Genomic DNA, 13,659 nt, shown 5'->3' with positions numbered 1-13,659 from the left:
AGATGCCCTGTAGGGTCTTGGCTCCTTCAGGGATGCACCTACCTTGGCCCCAGGGATGATGAGCATCACTACCACGGTGGCCCCAGAAACAGTGAGCGTCACCTCCATGGTATCACTCCAAGCCCCAGACCCCCTTTGCTCTGGGCACCTCAACTGTGTCTGGTGTGTCAGGACAAGTTCCATGCACTCTGCATTCACAGAGGGTGACCATCCAGCATCCTGGGCCCCTGGAAGCAGATAGTCATCAGGCCGTGTGCTGGTCCCCTTAAGCTGTCCTCTGGAGCTTTCTCATAGGTGGGGACATGGCCAGCATCTTGCCACCGTACAGCAATAGGCAGTGACCATCTCAGAAGGGCCTGCCCGTTTGCTCCCCTCCTGCTGACCACCACAGAAGCTCCCACCATGAAGGGCAGCTGGACAACCCAACAGAAGGAGCTGGCCCACAGCTGACCATGGAGGGGATATGGGGGTTCCAGGGGCCATCCCACTGTGAAGGGGTCTGTGTGACCTCCTAGGGCCCCTTGGGCATCCTTCATCTACACCTGGCTGCCCATCACCCTGTCGCAGGAAGGATGGTGGCTTTTCTGGAAAAGCCTTCGATTTTTGTGGCCCCTGGTCAGTGAGCACTGGGCCCAGAGCTGGAGGGCCTCCTTGGGCAGGATTCTTCCTTCCAGCCTCCTGCCCTGGATCGTGGCAGGCTGTACACCCTCTGCCTGGCTGGTGGACACTCTCCAGGGAAGAAAGGAGATGGGTGTTGACCTGAGCTCACCTTCCAAGTGGAAGAGCTGGCTGGCCAGTAACTGGGAGCCACAAGTCCCACCCACACAGCCACCCCACTCTGCTCTGTGAGCCTCTCAGAGTCACTCTTCGGGGCCCCGAGGGGGGACTGGACCTATACATGTTGGGACCAAAGGCCAGAGAGTGCCTTTCTCTATCTGTCCTTCCAGGAGCAAGAAGGCAGTGGTCAGCCTTGGGGGTCTTTTTTCACATGTCCCTGGAAGGCATGGGCAGCTGGTGGAGATGGGGGACAGTGGCCCCTAGGATTGCCTCGGGTGTCAGGGTACCTGCCCTGAGTGATGGACACCTAGAGAAGCCTGCAGCTGCAAGCAGGCCCTGGACTTGCAGGGTGCCCCAGGGATCTCATGGCTGATAGGCCAGGGCGCAGCCAGCCGGCCATGCACCAGGGTGGCCCTGGGATGACACCCACTCGCCTGAGTGGAATGTGTTTCTTCTGTCAGTGTTCACGTGTTTCCAAATCTTCTGCAAGACGTGGAAAAGTACACCAAAGGCATTTTTTGGTATGGGTTTTTTCCTTCTCTTATCTGTTTCCTGTCGCTTGCCAACACGTCACTGAGTCTGAAGGCAGGTGCGGGTCCTGGACATCACACAGGTAGTGGGAGTGAGGCAGAATGACTGGAGCCCCTCAGACAGTGCCCACCCTCAGTCTGTGTGGGGACCCAGCCCCTGTCTTTACGGGACCATTAGTGGGACCCAGGGCCACAGCAGTCAGACCAGGCCAGAGCCCCAAGAGGGGAGGATGACCCTGACTCACCCCAGGTCCCTCTGAGCCAATCACACCCTGGACCACGCAGGTCAGGGAGGCTGTGCCAGGAGGCCTGGAGCCTGACAGAGCAGCAACAAGTGTCTGTGTCTCCACAGCTCCGGGAGGAGGCCTGGCGGGGCTTTGATGCCCTGGACGATCCGCGGACGGGACTCCTGGCCATGCTGGAGAGCAGCCAGGGCTGGCAGCAGAAGGGCCCCTCCCTGGAGTCCTGGCTTACCTGTCAGCTGCAGCACTGGCTGCAGGCACAGCCACTCCCAGGGCCAGCCCAGGTGAGCCCTGCCCACAGCCCCACAGGCCACAGCCATCTGGCCTCTGTAGGCAGCTGAGTTCGTTCACCCTTGGTGGGTGTGGCGCCTTAAGACTGCCTGGGCTTCCGGGTCTGTGGGCTTGACCCTCCACCTCCCCACCTGTGCCCCTCCCCTCTCTGCCCTGCCTGCCTAGAGTGTGCACTGTGGGCACAAGGTGGCCAGTGCAGGATTCCTCATAAGGCCTGCCCCAGCACTGTGACCCCAGTTGAGGCTGCTGTCTGCCCCCCAGTGCAGCTTGAAGCTGAAGCAGCTGCAGGCCCGTGCACTCAGGGTCCTTGCTGAGAGCCCCCCTGTGCTGGTGGAACCACTGGTGAGCATCTTCCAGCTGCAGGATGCAGACCAGAGCCCACTGCTGACTCATGTCCACCAACTCCACCAGGAGGGCAAGTTCAAAGAAGTGAGTGTGACCCCCATGTGGGTCGTGGGTCGTGGGTCAGGGCTCGGGGGAAGGGCTCAGGGGCATGCCTTCTGATCCTGGGGCCACGGGCCGGGTCTGCATGTGGGGTCAGGCAGCAGGCACAAACAGGGCCGAGGAGGCTCACAGGGTCCACCCTGGAAGTGTCCTCTCTGTCCCTCCACTATGGGGGCTGCATGAGGGGGCTTCAGGTCTGATGCAGAGGCTTCAGGGACCAGCCACCCCCAGAACCCAGCTCAGGCCTGTGCCCAACATTGGGGTCCTAGGAGACACTCATACTCACCAAGCTGAATAGGCCTGGGAGCAGCCCCTCATACTGGCACGTATGAGGTGGCACGGCACCTGGGGTCCTCTGTCTTGAGGTGCCCACTGGGTCCTCAAACATGCTCAGCGGTCCAAGGATCCTCTGGCTTTGCCCGGAAGCCCTATGGCAGAGCCACTTACCTGAGATGCTGCTGTCCAGTCTCATTTGTCAACTCCCAGAGACAGTTGTGGGGGCTAAGAGGATCAGCAGTGTGGGGGGTCCCTGTGCCCACACTTGCCACCCCTTGGGCCTAGGTCAGACTGCGGGATCTCCCACACCCTCCCGGCCCAGAGCTTCCCAGGCCAGGGGAGCTTTGACCCAGGAGCACCTGCATGACCCTGTGGGGTTGAAGGCCTTCTCCCTCCACTCGGCCTCTTGCTGACCTGGCCTGGGGGTGAGCAGTCCGGTTCTCTCTGGGCCCAGCTGCTGGCTGAAGACAGTACCTTCCCATTGTGTCCTTGTTGGGGGGACCCTGCAGTCACACCCACACCAGGCCTGGGGACTGGCCACTTTGCTTCTGTCCCAACAGTAAGAACAGTGCCCCGAGAGCCCTGAATGCTATGCCTGCCACCTCCCTGGACCCATCCAGCAGCCCTGCCCTCACTTGGGGTGGCCCAACTCCTACTATTCGATGGTTCAGTTGGACCAGGTCTGACCAGTGGTGGTGCCCCCTGAGGGTCCATTGGCTCCCTGCCGTGCAGGCTGGGCCAGACCCCCATCCTACCTTACCAGTGATCCCCAGGACTAGCCCCTCGGCCTAATGCTCATGTGTCTTTGCAGGAGCTCAGTGTGGGGCACAGGTTACTGGTCATGACAGCAGAGAGTCCTCTAGTGCATGCAATGCTTTTGAACATGGGGCCTGGCGGGGACAGGTCATTTGGCTCCCTTGTCCTGGGGAGGCCTGGGTCTGAAAGAGCATGTGTGGAAGCATGGGTTTAGTAGTTACCAGTCTCTGGGTAAGAGCTCGTGGGGCCCTGAGGGTCTCGGTGGGTTCGTTGAGTCTCTTCTGTGAGCAGTACCAGCTCTCACTTAAGTCCAGAATTTTCTGAGAGAAGATGGAGGCTGACCAGGAGCCCTGGGAGTGGCTCGGGTGTACATGAGGCAGAAGGGAAGAGGAGTCTGCGGTGAGTAGGGAGGAGACTCCATGTGGGGCATCTCTGAGCTGTTGCTGTAGGCACAGGGGTCCCCGCGGCATCTCTGTGCCCTGAGGGGGAGGATCACCGCAGGGAGTCAAGCGCTGGAGAAGTTCTGGGGCGCCCAGCTCAGGGGTGCATTCCCACCGAGTCAGAGTTCCTATGTTCTGGGGTATCCAGAGGCTCAGTCCTGGCTCACCTCCACCCATGGCCTCATCAGGCCCAAAATCAAACCTAATTTGTGGACAGTGCTGCTTCTGGACATACTTCCTGCGCCTGTGCTGGCTCAGGGCTTGGCAGGCACCAGGGCAGGACCCCAGGCCCACCCCATGGGGGGTGGGATGGGGGCTTCTTCCCTGGGAGGCCAGTCCCAGCCAGGGGGCTATTTGCAAGGTAGGCCTCACCTGGACTGCCAGACCCCGATCCTTGGAAATGAGGGCCGTGTGTTGGCGGCTGTCCTGCCCCAGCCTGGGCTCTTGTCTCGAGACTGGTGAAGGGCGCTGAGAAACCAAGATGACCACGCCGGGGACAATGTGACTGGGGCTCTGCTCCTGTGGCGCAAGGCCATTCTCCGCAGGCTGAATGGGCGGCTGGGCTTGCAAGAATGCGGGAGGCAGAAGGCAGGCTAGTGTTTCGGCGTCTTATGTTACACCCGAGCCTTTCAAAGAGTGTCTAGGGCCGGCTGAATGCACCTCCCTCATGCTCCAAGGCAGGAATCCCAACACAAAGGGGGCTCTTGTCCCGCACAGGCCCCTTCTGCGAAGAAAAGCCATTGTCCCCAAGCGGGGCCGCCCGGCAGGCGGTGCATGCTCCAGTGGCCACCGCCGCGCCCGGCGAAAGGGGCCGCATTCAGGCCTGTCCGCTCGGATTAGCAGGGACTCACGACTTAATGTGCGCCGATATTTCATGTCGAGGGCGGCGGCTGGCTCCAGGCGGGATGAATGCCTGCTTTTGTCTACTGAGTTATTTTATTTACATTTTTTAAACAGCTTATCAAGGTAAAAAGATAGCTTTGCTTGGGGGGGAGGAAAGAAAGGCCCTTGGCTCCAGGCCCAAGCCGAGCTGTGGAGGTGGGAGGTAGGCCCATCCCAGGTCTGAGGCTACTGAGTCTGGGCTCGGCTGCTTGGGCACCTGCCCAGCCCTCCTGCCCAACGGAGTGGGCAGCCTGGGGGTCCATGTACACTCTTCCCACGGTGGCAACCCTGGCCCCTCCGGGTTTTCTTATTTTCCCCAAAGGCAGCAGCTCTGGCACCTGTCAGGCCAGAGGTATCTACAGCCCTGCTCTGACCCAGATGCTGGGCAGCGCAGTGTCTCTTCTCAGTGGCCGCCATGCAGAGGCCAGGAAGGCCTGGGAGGTGCCAAGGAGGCCCAGTCCTCCGCCTTTTGTGGGGTCTGAGCCCCTCCCACCTTCCCTGGATCAGCAGGTGATCTTCCTACACCTGCTGGGTCTCTTGTGTGACAGCGCAGTGGGCAGTGGGCAGCTTGGTCTGCTGTCCCCTCAGCAGGAGCTCAGACAGAAAAGTGATCAGAGATGGATTGTAAGCCAGGCCTGATGACAATGAGAGAACTACCCGGAGCGCCCCCAAGTCCCAAAGATAGAAGCCAGGCAAGGCAAGGGGCTTCCTGGAGGAGGGGGTTCTGCGTCAGCCATCTCCCCAGGTCACTGTCTACTCCCTAGGGAACCGGGGCACCCATCCTGTCCTCCAGGTGCAGAGCCCTTCCCACCTCATCCCAGGGCTGCATCCAGCTCTGGGTGTGCCAGCTGCACACTGTGGCATCCACACAGTATGAAGGAGGGGGTACCCTGAGTGCTGGGAGAGCTCCGGATGAAAAGCCACTGCTCTGGAAGAAGCGGGGAGAGGACACAGGCCACCGGCCCTGCTGAGCACTCTGACTCCTTACAACAGTGATTACGTGGGCAGGTGGGGTGTGCCCTCAGACAAGTGAGGTCTGAGCTGTCCACCTGCGGTGGGTACTGGTGGGTGCTGGTGGGCACCACTGCTGACTAGGGCCCTGATGACAGGGCAACAGATGAGGGGCTGGCGTGGGCACAGCAGGGCCCTCCTGACCTCCCTGGCGCCTTGGGGAATCCCTGCTGGGAGAGGGCAAAGATCCTCAGGACGTGGTGAGTGGTTGCCGGCTGCTCTCTGTGGTGAAGCCGTTCCTGCTGCTGTGATCGCCCTGGGTCCACCCTGGCCCCCTCCACCCCGGCCACCATTCCGGACTACCCTACACCCCAAGCCTGAGGCCTCACTCCAGGATTCAGAGGGGTTGTTGGATGGCTGGGGGGTCAAAGATCCCCCCACCCCACTGAGGGCTGGGGCCTAGAGCACAGATGGACTCTTGTCCTTAGGGGACCCAAGGCAGAGGACCCCAGCAGAGGGAGTGAGGGGGCGGCAGCCCAGCACCCCAGGTCATCTCTGCCACCTCCTACCCCTTGTGGCTTCCCCTGCTTCACCTCTCCCAGGGTCACTGGCCCACAGCCTGGTCTGAGGGTGGGAGCGTTCCAAGCCCCCAGCTCTGCCTCCCACCCCCTTCCTGACCGAGCCCAGCTGCAGGTGTTGACCCTGGAGGAGCCAAGAAGCTGAAGGAGGCAGGACAGGTGCAGGTTTCTGATAATGTGCGGGGCCAGCAGGGTGCGGTGCTAGCCTTCCTGAGGGCGCTGGGTGCTCCCTTAGTGCCTCACGGGTTCTCCCATCCAGAACCGATAATACCCCCCAGGCCCCCACCCCCCCGCACCTGGACCCCACCCACAGCCCTGGCCCCTCCCACAGCCCTGGGCCCCTCCTCCAGATCTGGCCCTTCCCACAGCCCTGGCCCCTCCCCTCCCCTGCACCACCACCACCCCCGCACCTGGACCCTTCCCACAGCCCTGGCCCCTCCCCTACACCCCCCACGCCACCACTGCACCTGGACCCCTCCCACAGCCCTGGCCCCTCCCCTCCCCTGCACCACCACCACCACCACCACCCCGCACCTGGACCCCTCCCACAGCCCTGGCCCCTCCCCTCCCCCCAACCCCCCCACCCCGTTCAGGGCCCCGCGGGGCTGGCGGCGGGCGAGCCCTGGACAGCAGCCAGGCTGCGGAGGCGCCGGGTCAGCGCCTCAAGGGAAAGGCCCCTGGCCCTGCGCCCCCACCCCGCGCGATCCGAGGCCGGAGCCGGAGCGGGCCTTTCCCAGGCCGCTATTTTGGTCCTTTGTGTGAGCTGCGTGGGGCGGGGCGCCCGGCTGCTCCGCCGGTTATTTTTGCTCATAATAGGAGCGCGATGTATGGAAATTATTAATAGTAGCCCGGCCCGCGGTACGTGCGGACGCTCAGGGCCCCGGGCGCGCTCTGCGCCGGGTCGGAGGAGGGGTCCCTGTGGCCGTGAGTGGGGCCCCGGGGTCAGGGCCTTCTGCGGGGCCCACTTCCCTAGTCCTGGGACCTCTGCCCTCCTCTTCTCACCAGGAAGCTTGGGGTACAGAGCCTCCCTGTCTTTGGTCCCCAGGGGCAGCTTCCTGTGTCCCCCCAGCACCCACAGACCACAGCACATCCTGCTCCAGCCTCCCTTCCCCCGGGCCAGCCCACCTTCCCGACAGGCAGTATTCGGCTGCTCTTTCTGGGCTGTCCACTGGGTGTGCCCTGTGGAAAGTGCTCAGGGGCCCCCAGGGTGCCCAGAGGCAAGGCTCATCAGCCCTGGCCCCTGGCTGTGAGCACCATGACTGGCCATGCTGCATTTGCAGGTGGAGGGCAGCTCTGGGAGGTAGTGGGCAGAGTACAGTGGGCCAGCGTCTGGGGGGGGGGGTGACAGAGCTCCTGCCTCTTGTCTGCCGGTCCCTCTTGGTCCTCTGTCCACTCATCAGCAACCCCTGACCAGAGCCACCTGGGCCCAGCACCTGCCCCATGCCCCATCCAGGCCACCCCCTAGCCTGGCAGGGTCCACCTGGCTGGGTTGTTCCCACCTGCTCCATGTCAGGTGGAGCCTCGTTGACGTGAGGTGGGGGACTTGTCTGCCAAGAGGCTTCTGGATTCCAGGCCCTTGGATCTGAACAAGCCCTGTCCTGTGCCCACAGTGGCTGGGAGGCATGGAAGGGTGGGAGCCCCCAACCAGGCCCATTGTCACCTGCTCCATTTGTGGTTGTCAGGCTGCTCTGCTGGGCATGAAGCTGAAGCTACAGCCAGGACTTGATGTTGAAAAGGTGAGCATCTTTCTCATGCAAAGTGTGGAGGTTCCCACTTGGATAGACCCTAGGTCTCCAGAAACATGGTTTTGTGGGGGGACATTCTCCTACCTGTGAGCCCTGGCCTTTGCTCCTCATGGAGGGGTCGGGGGTCTCAGGGTGCTGAGGGCCAAGGTCACTTGTGGGGCCCAAGAGGGTGGTCACTGGCCTTAGGGGTAACATGCTCAGAAGGCTGTGGCCATAGGGACTCTCAGGAGTGGGACTTCCCCTGAGGTCCCATCCTGGCAGATGGGTCCCTGTTCAGTCTGGGTTCCCGGCAGCCTGACCTATGTGGTCACATGGAGCGGGAAGGAGGTGAGGAGGGGTCTACTGTTGGGACCCCTGGGAGGGGGCTTTGTTGAGGCCCAGCCCTTACAGTAGAAATGGCCAGAGTGTCCCAAGGCCGTGCTACCACCAGAGGCTTCCTCGGAGCTTCCTGGAGGCTTGGGCAGCTCAGGGCCCTTGTGGGCATGTGCCAGGTACCATGCGCAGGCTTGTCTGTGCCAGCAAGGAGGCATTTCTGGGCCATCGGGGCTACTGTTCATGGTTAGTGTCCTTCCTGCCTCCCACCACAGCTCAATGAAGACAAGGGGACAGCTGATCTTCCCCAGGATCCCCATGGCCCCTTGGGGCCTCCAGTCCTTTGCAGTGCAGATAGAATGAGCACAGAGCCCAGGACCAGGCCCAGAGAGCCATGGGGCCTGCGTGTGTCTGTGCCCATGTGCACTTGGCACAGCGTGGGCTGGGATGAGGGCACCATGCCCTGGGAGCCACTTGGGAGTCACGGATGTCTGAGCCTCTGCACCCCCAGGGAGGCAGGTCACCTGAATAGGTCTCTGGTCCTCACAGTTCTGATGCTCTGGCCACTCCCTCCTCTGGGTAGGAGGTGAGTCTGGGATCCTGGCTGGAGGGTGGAGGCACCAGGCACCTGCAAGGCTGTGACCCCAGGATGTGCTCCGTCATAGATGAGCATCCCGCTGCTTCTCCAGGACAAGGTGAACCTTGTGGAGCGTTATGTAGCTGGCTTCCCGGACCTGCAGAGGAGGCTGCTGGCCCTCCTGGACTCCTGGTGCCAGCCTGACTTTGACATCAGAGTTGTTGCCAGGTGAGCGCATGGAGGCCCAGGGGTGGCAGCAGGCAAACAGGAAAGCCCTGTGCATGCCCCGCACACACACACACACATCACAGCAAGCTCAGCCAGAGAGGGGCCTGCTTCTGGAGCCCAGAGGCCACACAGGGTTGGAAGCAGATAAGAGACCGGTAACCCTCTTCGATGAACAAAAATAATTCTCCGTGTTGCATGAACCATTTTTTACCCAGTTTTGGGAGTCACGGTGCCTGTCCATTACTCCTTCCTTCATCCCATCACCTTGTGACCCTCACTTGTGCACGCCTGGAGCCCTTGTGGGTTCCTTTCAACTATGTCCATATATGACACAAAGGTGTCACCTGCATGTGGGGCACAGGGATGGCCATGTGTCTGGGGTGGCCACAGTGTGAAGTAGTGCCTGGAGGTCTGTGGAGGTGCCCTGAGCCACCCAGCCCTGGGACCATCCCTCTTGAGATTCAGCCTGGCTTTGGGCCCACGCCCCCAGAGCTATGGGCAAGTCACTTTCCCTTTCTGGGTTTATTTCCTCATTCCTAAAATGGGACTGATTTTGCCTGCATTCAAGGGCTGTGACTTAACGTGCTGTGAAGCAGACAGAGCACGTGTGGCACCACGCCAGGACGTCTAGTGTGGGGTCATCGCTGTTACTCCATATGTGGAAAGGGACAGGAGTGACACCCGGCTGGCTCCATTGGCGTGGCATGAGGGTGTTGATCTCCGGGTCTTGGGTTTGAACCCCACATTGGGTGTGGAGATTGCTCAAAGATATTTTTTTAAATGAGAAGACAAGATTGGAGCAGAAGAAAATATCTGAAAAAGACACAATGGCTTCCTTCATTATAGCTAAAATGGAAATGTTAGCAGGGATGTGGAGCCTCTGCTGGTGGGGTCTGCTGTGGCTTGGCCACTCAAGTATGCTCTTTGGCGCCTTTGGCCACAGCTAGACCTGTGCTAGGACCGCCTCAGCAAATCCCTGCTGGAGAAGCCCACGACACACGGGTGCATGGTCTGTGAAGAGACCAGTATATGCTCATGGGCCCGAAGCCCCGGGCAGATCCACATGTCTGTCAGTAGCAGAGCAGACAAGGAGTCTGTCTGCAGCCACAGCTGGGCCTCACATGGTGGGCCTCACACAGTGGGCTGTGCAAAGTACACACGCAGCATTGAGGAACTCCCCACACTCAGTGTTGTATGAGATGGCCCAGACCCGAGGGTCCAGACTCCATGATCCCTTTTGTGGGAAGTTCAGCACCTAGTGCACAGTCTCTGCAGGAACCAGCCAGAGCAAGGCCGAGGGGCGAGGCAGGGGCTGAGCATCCCAGGTGAGCTGTGGGTAGTGGGTCCTCAGGCACACCTATGATCCCCGCTCCTTGCTGTGTGTCAGTTATACCTCAACACACTAGGCTTTAAAAAGTTTACCTGTTTCTGGCAGGTAAACATGAGTACATGTTATTGCCCCCTTTGCTTTATTTTTTTTTTATTTTTTTTTTTCCCCTTTGCTTTAAAACAAAGAAAACACTAAGATACTGAGAGGTGCAGGGACAGCAGGTGGTCAGGCAGTAGCACTTGGCAGGCTGAGAAGCTGAGCCCATGGCCACAAGGAGCACATGAGGACTCACACCTCCATGCTGGGAGGGAGGGCTGGGGGGCCCAGACTCCATGCTGGTCAGACAGAGCTGGGGACCCCAGGCTGTTGTGTCTGGGCACAGCTGAGAACAGGGCTGAGGCTCTGTGCAGAGTCAAGTAAGCTTTCAGAACCCAGAACAGAACTCTTGTCAATAAAAAATACGACCAAGGGATGCCTGGATGGCTCAGTGGTTGAGCGTCTGCCTTCCATTCAGGTCATGATCCCGGGATCCTAGAATTGAGTCCCGCATCAGGCTCCCCATAGGAAGCCTGCTTCTCCCTCTGCCTGTGTCTCTGCCTCTCTGTTTCTCATGAATAAGTAAATAAAGTCTTTAAAAAGATAAAAAAAAAAAAAATACAACCACAAAGCAAAAATCTCAGTCAAGATTTGGAGGACAAATTTGAAGATGTCTTCCCAAAAGTACAAAACTGATGAACAGAATGAAAATCAGAGAGAAAAAAGAAAAAGAAAATCAGAGAGAAATGATTAAAAGAAAAATTAGAGATACTGTCAAGAAGGCCTAACATCTAAATAATGGGAACCCCAGGAAAAAAAAAATAGGGAGGAGCTCACCCCCCAGGTGCCCAGGACAGAGGACAGGGAGCCAGGCCTAGCAGGTGGTGCTGGGTGGCCAGAATGGGTGAGACCTACACTGCAGACCCTGGGTGAGCAGACACCTGATGGGGTTCCCGGAGCACCGCCTACCCCCAGCTGAGGGAGAGCTCTTTCAACTACACCGTATCCACTCAACCGAACCCCCCACTAGCATGGAGCTGACTACTGACCTCAGGTGGGCGCTGTGTCCAGCTACTTCTGCAGGTGTGCTGTGCGCAGCCAGCAGGGTGAGGAGGCCCCACCTCCTCATGCACTCAGGAAGGGGCTGGCCAGGTCCTCCCTCAGGTTTAGAAACTGAGGAGGTGATAAAAACAGACAAATATTACCCCAAAGAGAACGGGAGCGTGGCCTGCGCTGACTGTGTTGGCCTGCTCACCAGACCATCACAGGCATGGTGTGTCCTGACTTGGGTGGATTGCAGATGCCAGGTAGGGGGTGACAGCCAAATGCCTCCCATGGTGAGACGTCCCTGTGAAACACCTAAAACCGAACAACCAAGAGATCACGTGCGAGTATGTTACTTGGAAACACAGAGGCAGATACTAGACGGGACAAAATTGACATGCAGGTGTCTGGAGCAGGTGAGACAGTGACGTACCGCGCTTCCTATGGGTGGTTCTCGTGGAAACACCTGCATCTTGACCTCTGTGTGTGCACGTGTGACCCTGACAGAAATACAAGTCATAAATGTATTCATTTTAAAAAGAAAGTCATTGCCAGCCCAGAGATGCGTCTGTGTCCCTGCAGGCAGCACCCGCAGGTGATGTCCCCGAGGCTGGAGAGGCTGAGTCCCAGAGCGCTGAGTCAGCAGGTCCTGAGTCTGCTAGAACGGCATGGCCTGGACCCAGGTGAGTGGGACCCGCAGGCCCAGCGCCTGCCCACCACGGGCCCTGGACCAACTGAGATGCTGGCCCCCTGCCCTGCCCTGCCCTCCCGTGTCCCAGCTTTGGTAGAATAATGGCCATGTGTGTTCCCTGGTCATTGGTGCTGCATTTGGCCATGGCATATGCCTGTTGGCTGTCAGGATGTCTTCTTCAGAAAATGTCTAATCAGTTCCTGTGCCTGTTTTAAAATCAGGTTATTTGGGGTTTTTTTTGCTCTTGTTGCAGGAGTTCCTTGTCCCATTCTGAATGCTCACCCTTCATCAGATAGGTGCTGGGCGAATGTTTCCCCCCATGCCCTATGTCACCTGTCAGTCTTGCCACGCAGAAGCTGATTCGTAGTTGATGGGATGCCACTTGTTCATCCTGGCTTACGTTTGTCTGCTTTGGCTTTTTAGCTTTTGGTCCCCCCGCCCCCTCCGCCCAGCAGGCTAAACATGAAGCCCTCTTTCCTCTTAAAATATTCCCCAAGTTTCAATAGATGTTATTTCCATTATGGTGCAGCTTCAGATGTTTTCAAGTTTCTGTTGTGGTTTTCTTTGCTGATGGGCTCATTAGAAATGTATTTCTTAAAAAAAAAAAAAAAAAAGAAAAGAAAAGAAAAGAAAAGAAAAGAAAAGAAAAGAAATGTATTTCTTAGTTTCCAAACTGTGTGACTTCTAGTCATGTTTCTGGTGGGGGCTCCTAATCTCATTGTGATCAGAGACCATGCTGTGTGATGTCAGTCTTTTGGGTCAAGATGTGTGCTTAGGAAGAGATCTTAACTTCTTGTCTCTGAAAGGAATCTCTCTCTCTCTCTTTTTTCCCCCCGCTTTGACTATTTTTAGGGTCATCTCTTTGTCTCTGATGTTCTATGGTCTCACTGTGAGAGACTCATTACAGGTTTTCTTTGTATTTATTTTGCTTGGTGTGTGTTAGACTATTGGAACCTGTGGACTGCTATCTTCACTTGGTTCTGGAAGATCGGCAGGCATGATCTCCTTAAGTATTGTTTCTCCCACTTTGCTGCCCTGCTGTCCGACCCCTGAGTGCATGTTCACCCTCTCCCCACACCATCCATAAGCCATAGCTATCCCATGGCTTCCTTGTCAGGTGCTTTCCCGCCTCACTGAGCCTCTCCTTGTCTGTGTCCACCAAACCACAAGATACAGCCCTCATTTGCATTTCGATTGTTGGATCTAGCTCCAGAGGTAGTAATGTGGTTCTTCTTCACATCTGCTATTTCACCTTATATGGCTTCATGATGCTTGAATGCATTTCTGATTTTGTCTTTTTCTCTGGGTGTGTTGGTCACGGTTGTTTTATGGTCTATATCCACATTTCACCACCATCTCTGGTCGTGACTGGTTTCTCTGTGTCACTTGGAGGTTTAAGTGTTGTCATGTTTGCTTCTGCTGCCCTAGAGAAATTATGCAGCTTCTCTGGCCCTTGGATGAGGTGCCTCCTCCATAAAGGAGAGCAATCTTGGGGGCTTTTACAAAGACAGGAGCACATCACCAAGAGG

General features: G+C 58.1%; 1 protein-coding gene across 11 annotated transcripts in view; it reads left to right on the top strand.

The window, feature by feature from the left end:
- EXD3 (exonuclease 3'-5' domain containing 3) overlaps positions 1 to 13,659 on the top strand; it is an 86,578-nt gene that overhangs the window by 32,627 nt on the left and 40,292 nt on the right. For 8 of the 11 annotated variants that reach the window (XM_041724274.1, XM_041724277.1, XM_041724275.1 and 5 more), the window contains 5 exons: positions 1,660 to 1,833; positions 2,102 to 2,269; positions 7,850 to 7,903; positions 8,890 to 9,029; positions 12,022 to 12,122. In XM_041724274.1, coding sequence (XP_041580208.1) covers positions 1,660 to 1,833; positions 2,102 to 2,269; positions 7,850 to 7,903; positions 8,890 to 9,029; positions 12,022 to 12,122 — 637 coding nt within the window. The remainder of the gene's footprint in view (positions 1 to 1,659; positions 1,834 to 2,101; positions 2,270 to 7,849; positions 7,904 to 8,889; positions 9,030 to 12,021; positions 12,123 to 13,659) is intronic. The other 3 variants (XM_041724278.1, XM_041724279.1, XM_041724271.1) reach the window with 2 other exon arrangements.

Source organism: Vulpes lagopus, chromosome 12 (assembly GCF_018345385.1).
Source record: "Vulpes lagopus strain Blue_001 chromosome 12, ASM1834538v1, whole genome shotgun sequence".
In the NCBI taxonomy this organism is placed as follows: domain Eukaryota; kingdom Metazoa; phylum Chordata; class Mammalia; order Carnivora; family Canidae; genus Vulpes; species Vulpes lagopus.
Note: the sequence above shows the minus strand (reverse complement) of the source record. Positions and strands in the feature narration are given on the sequence as shown.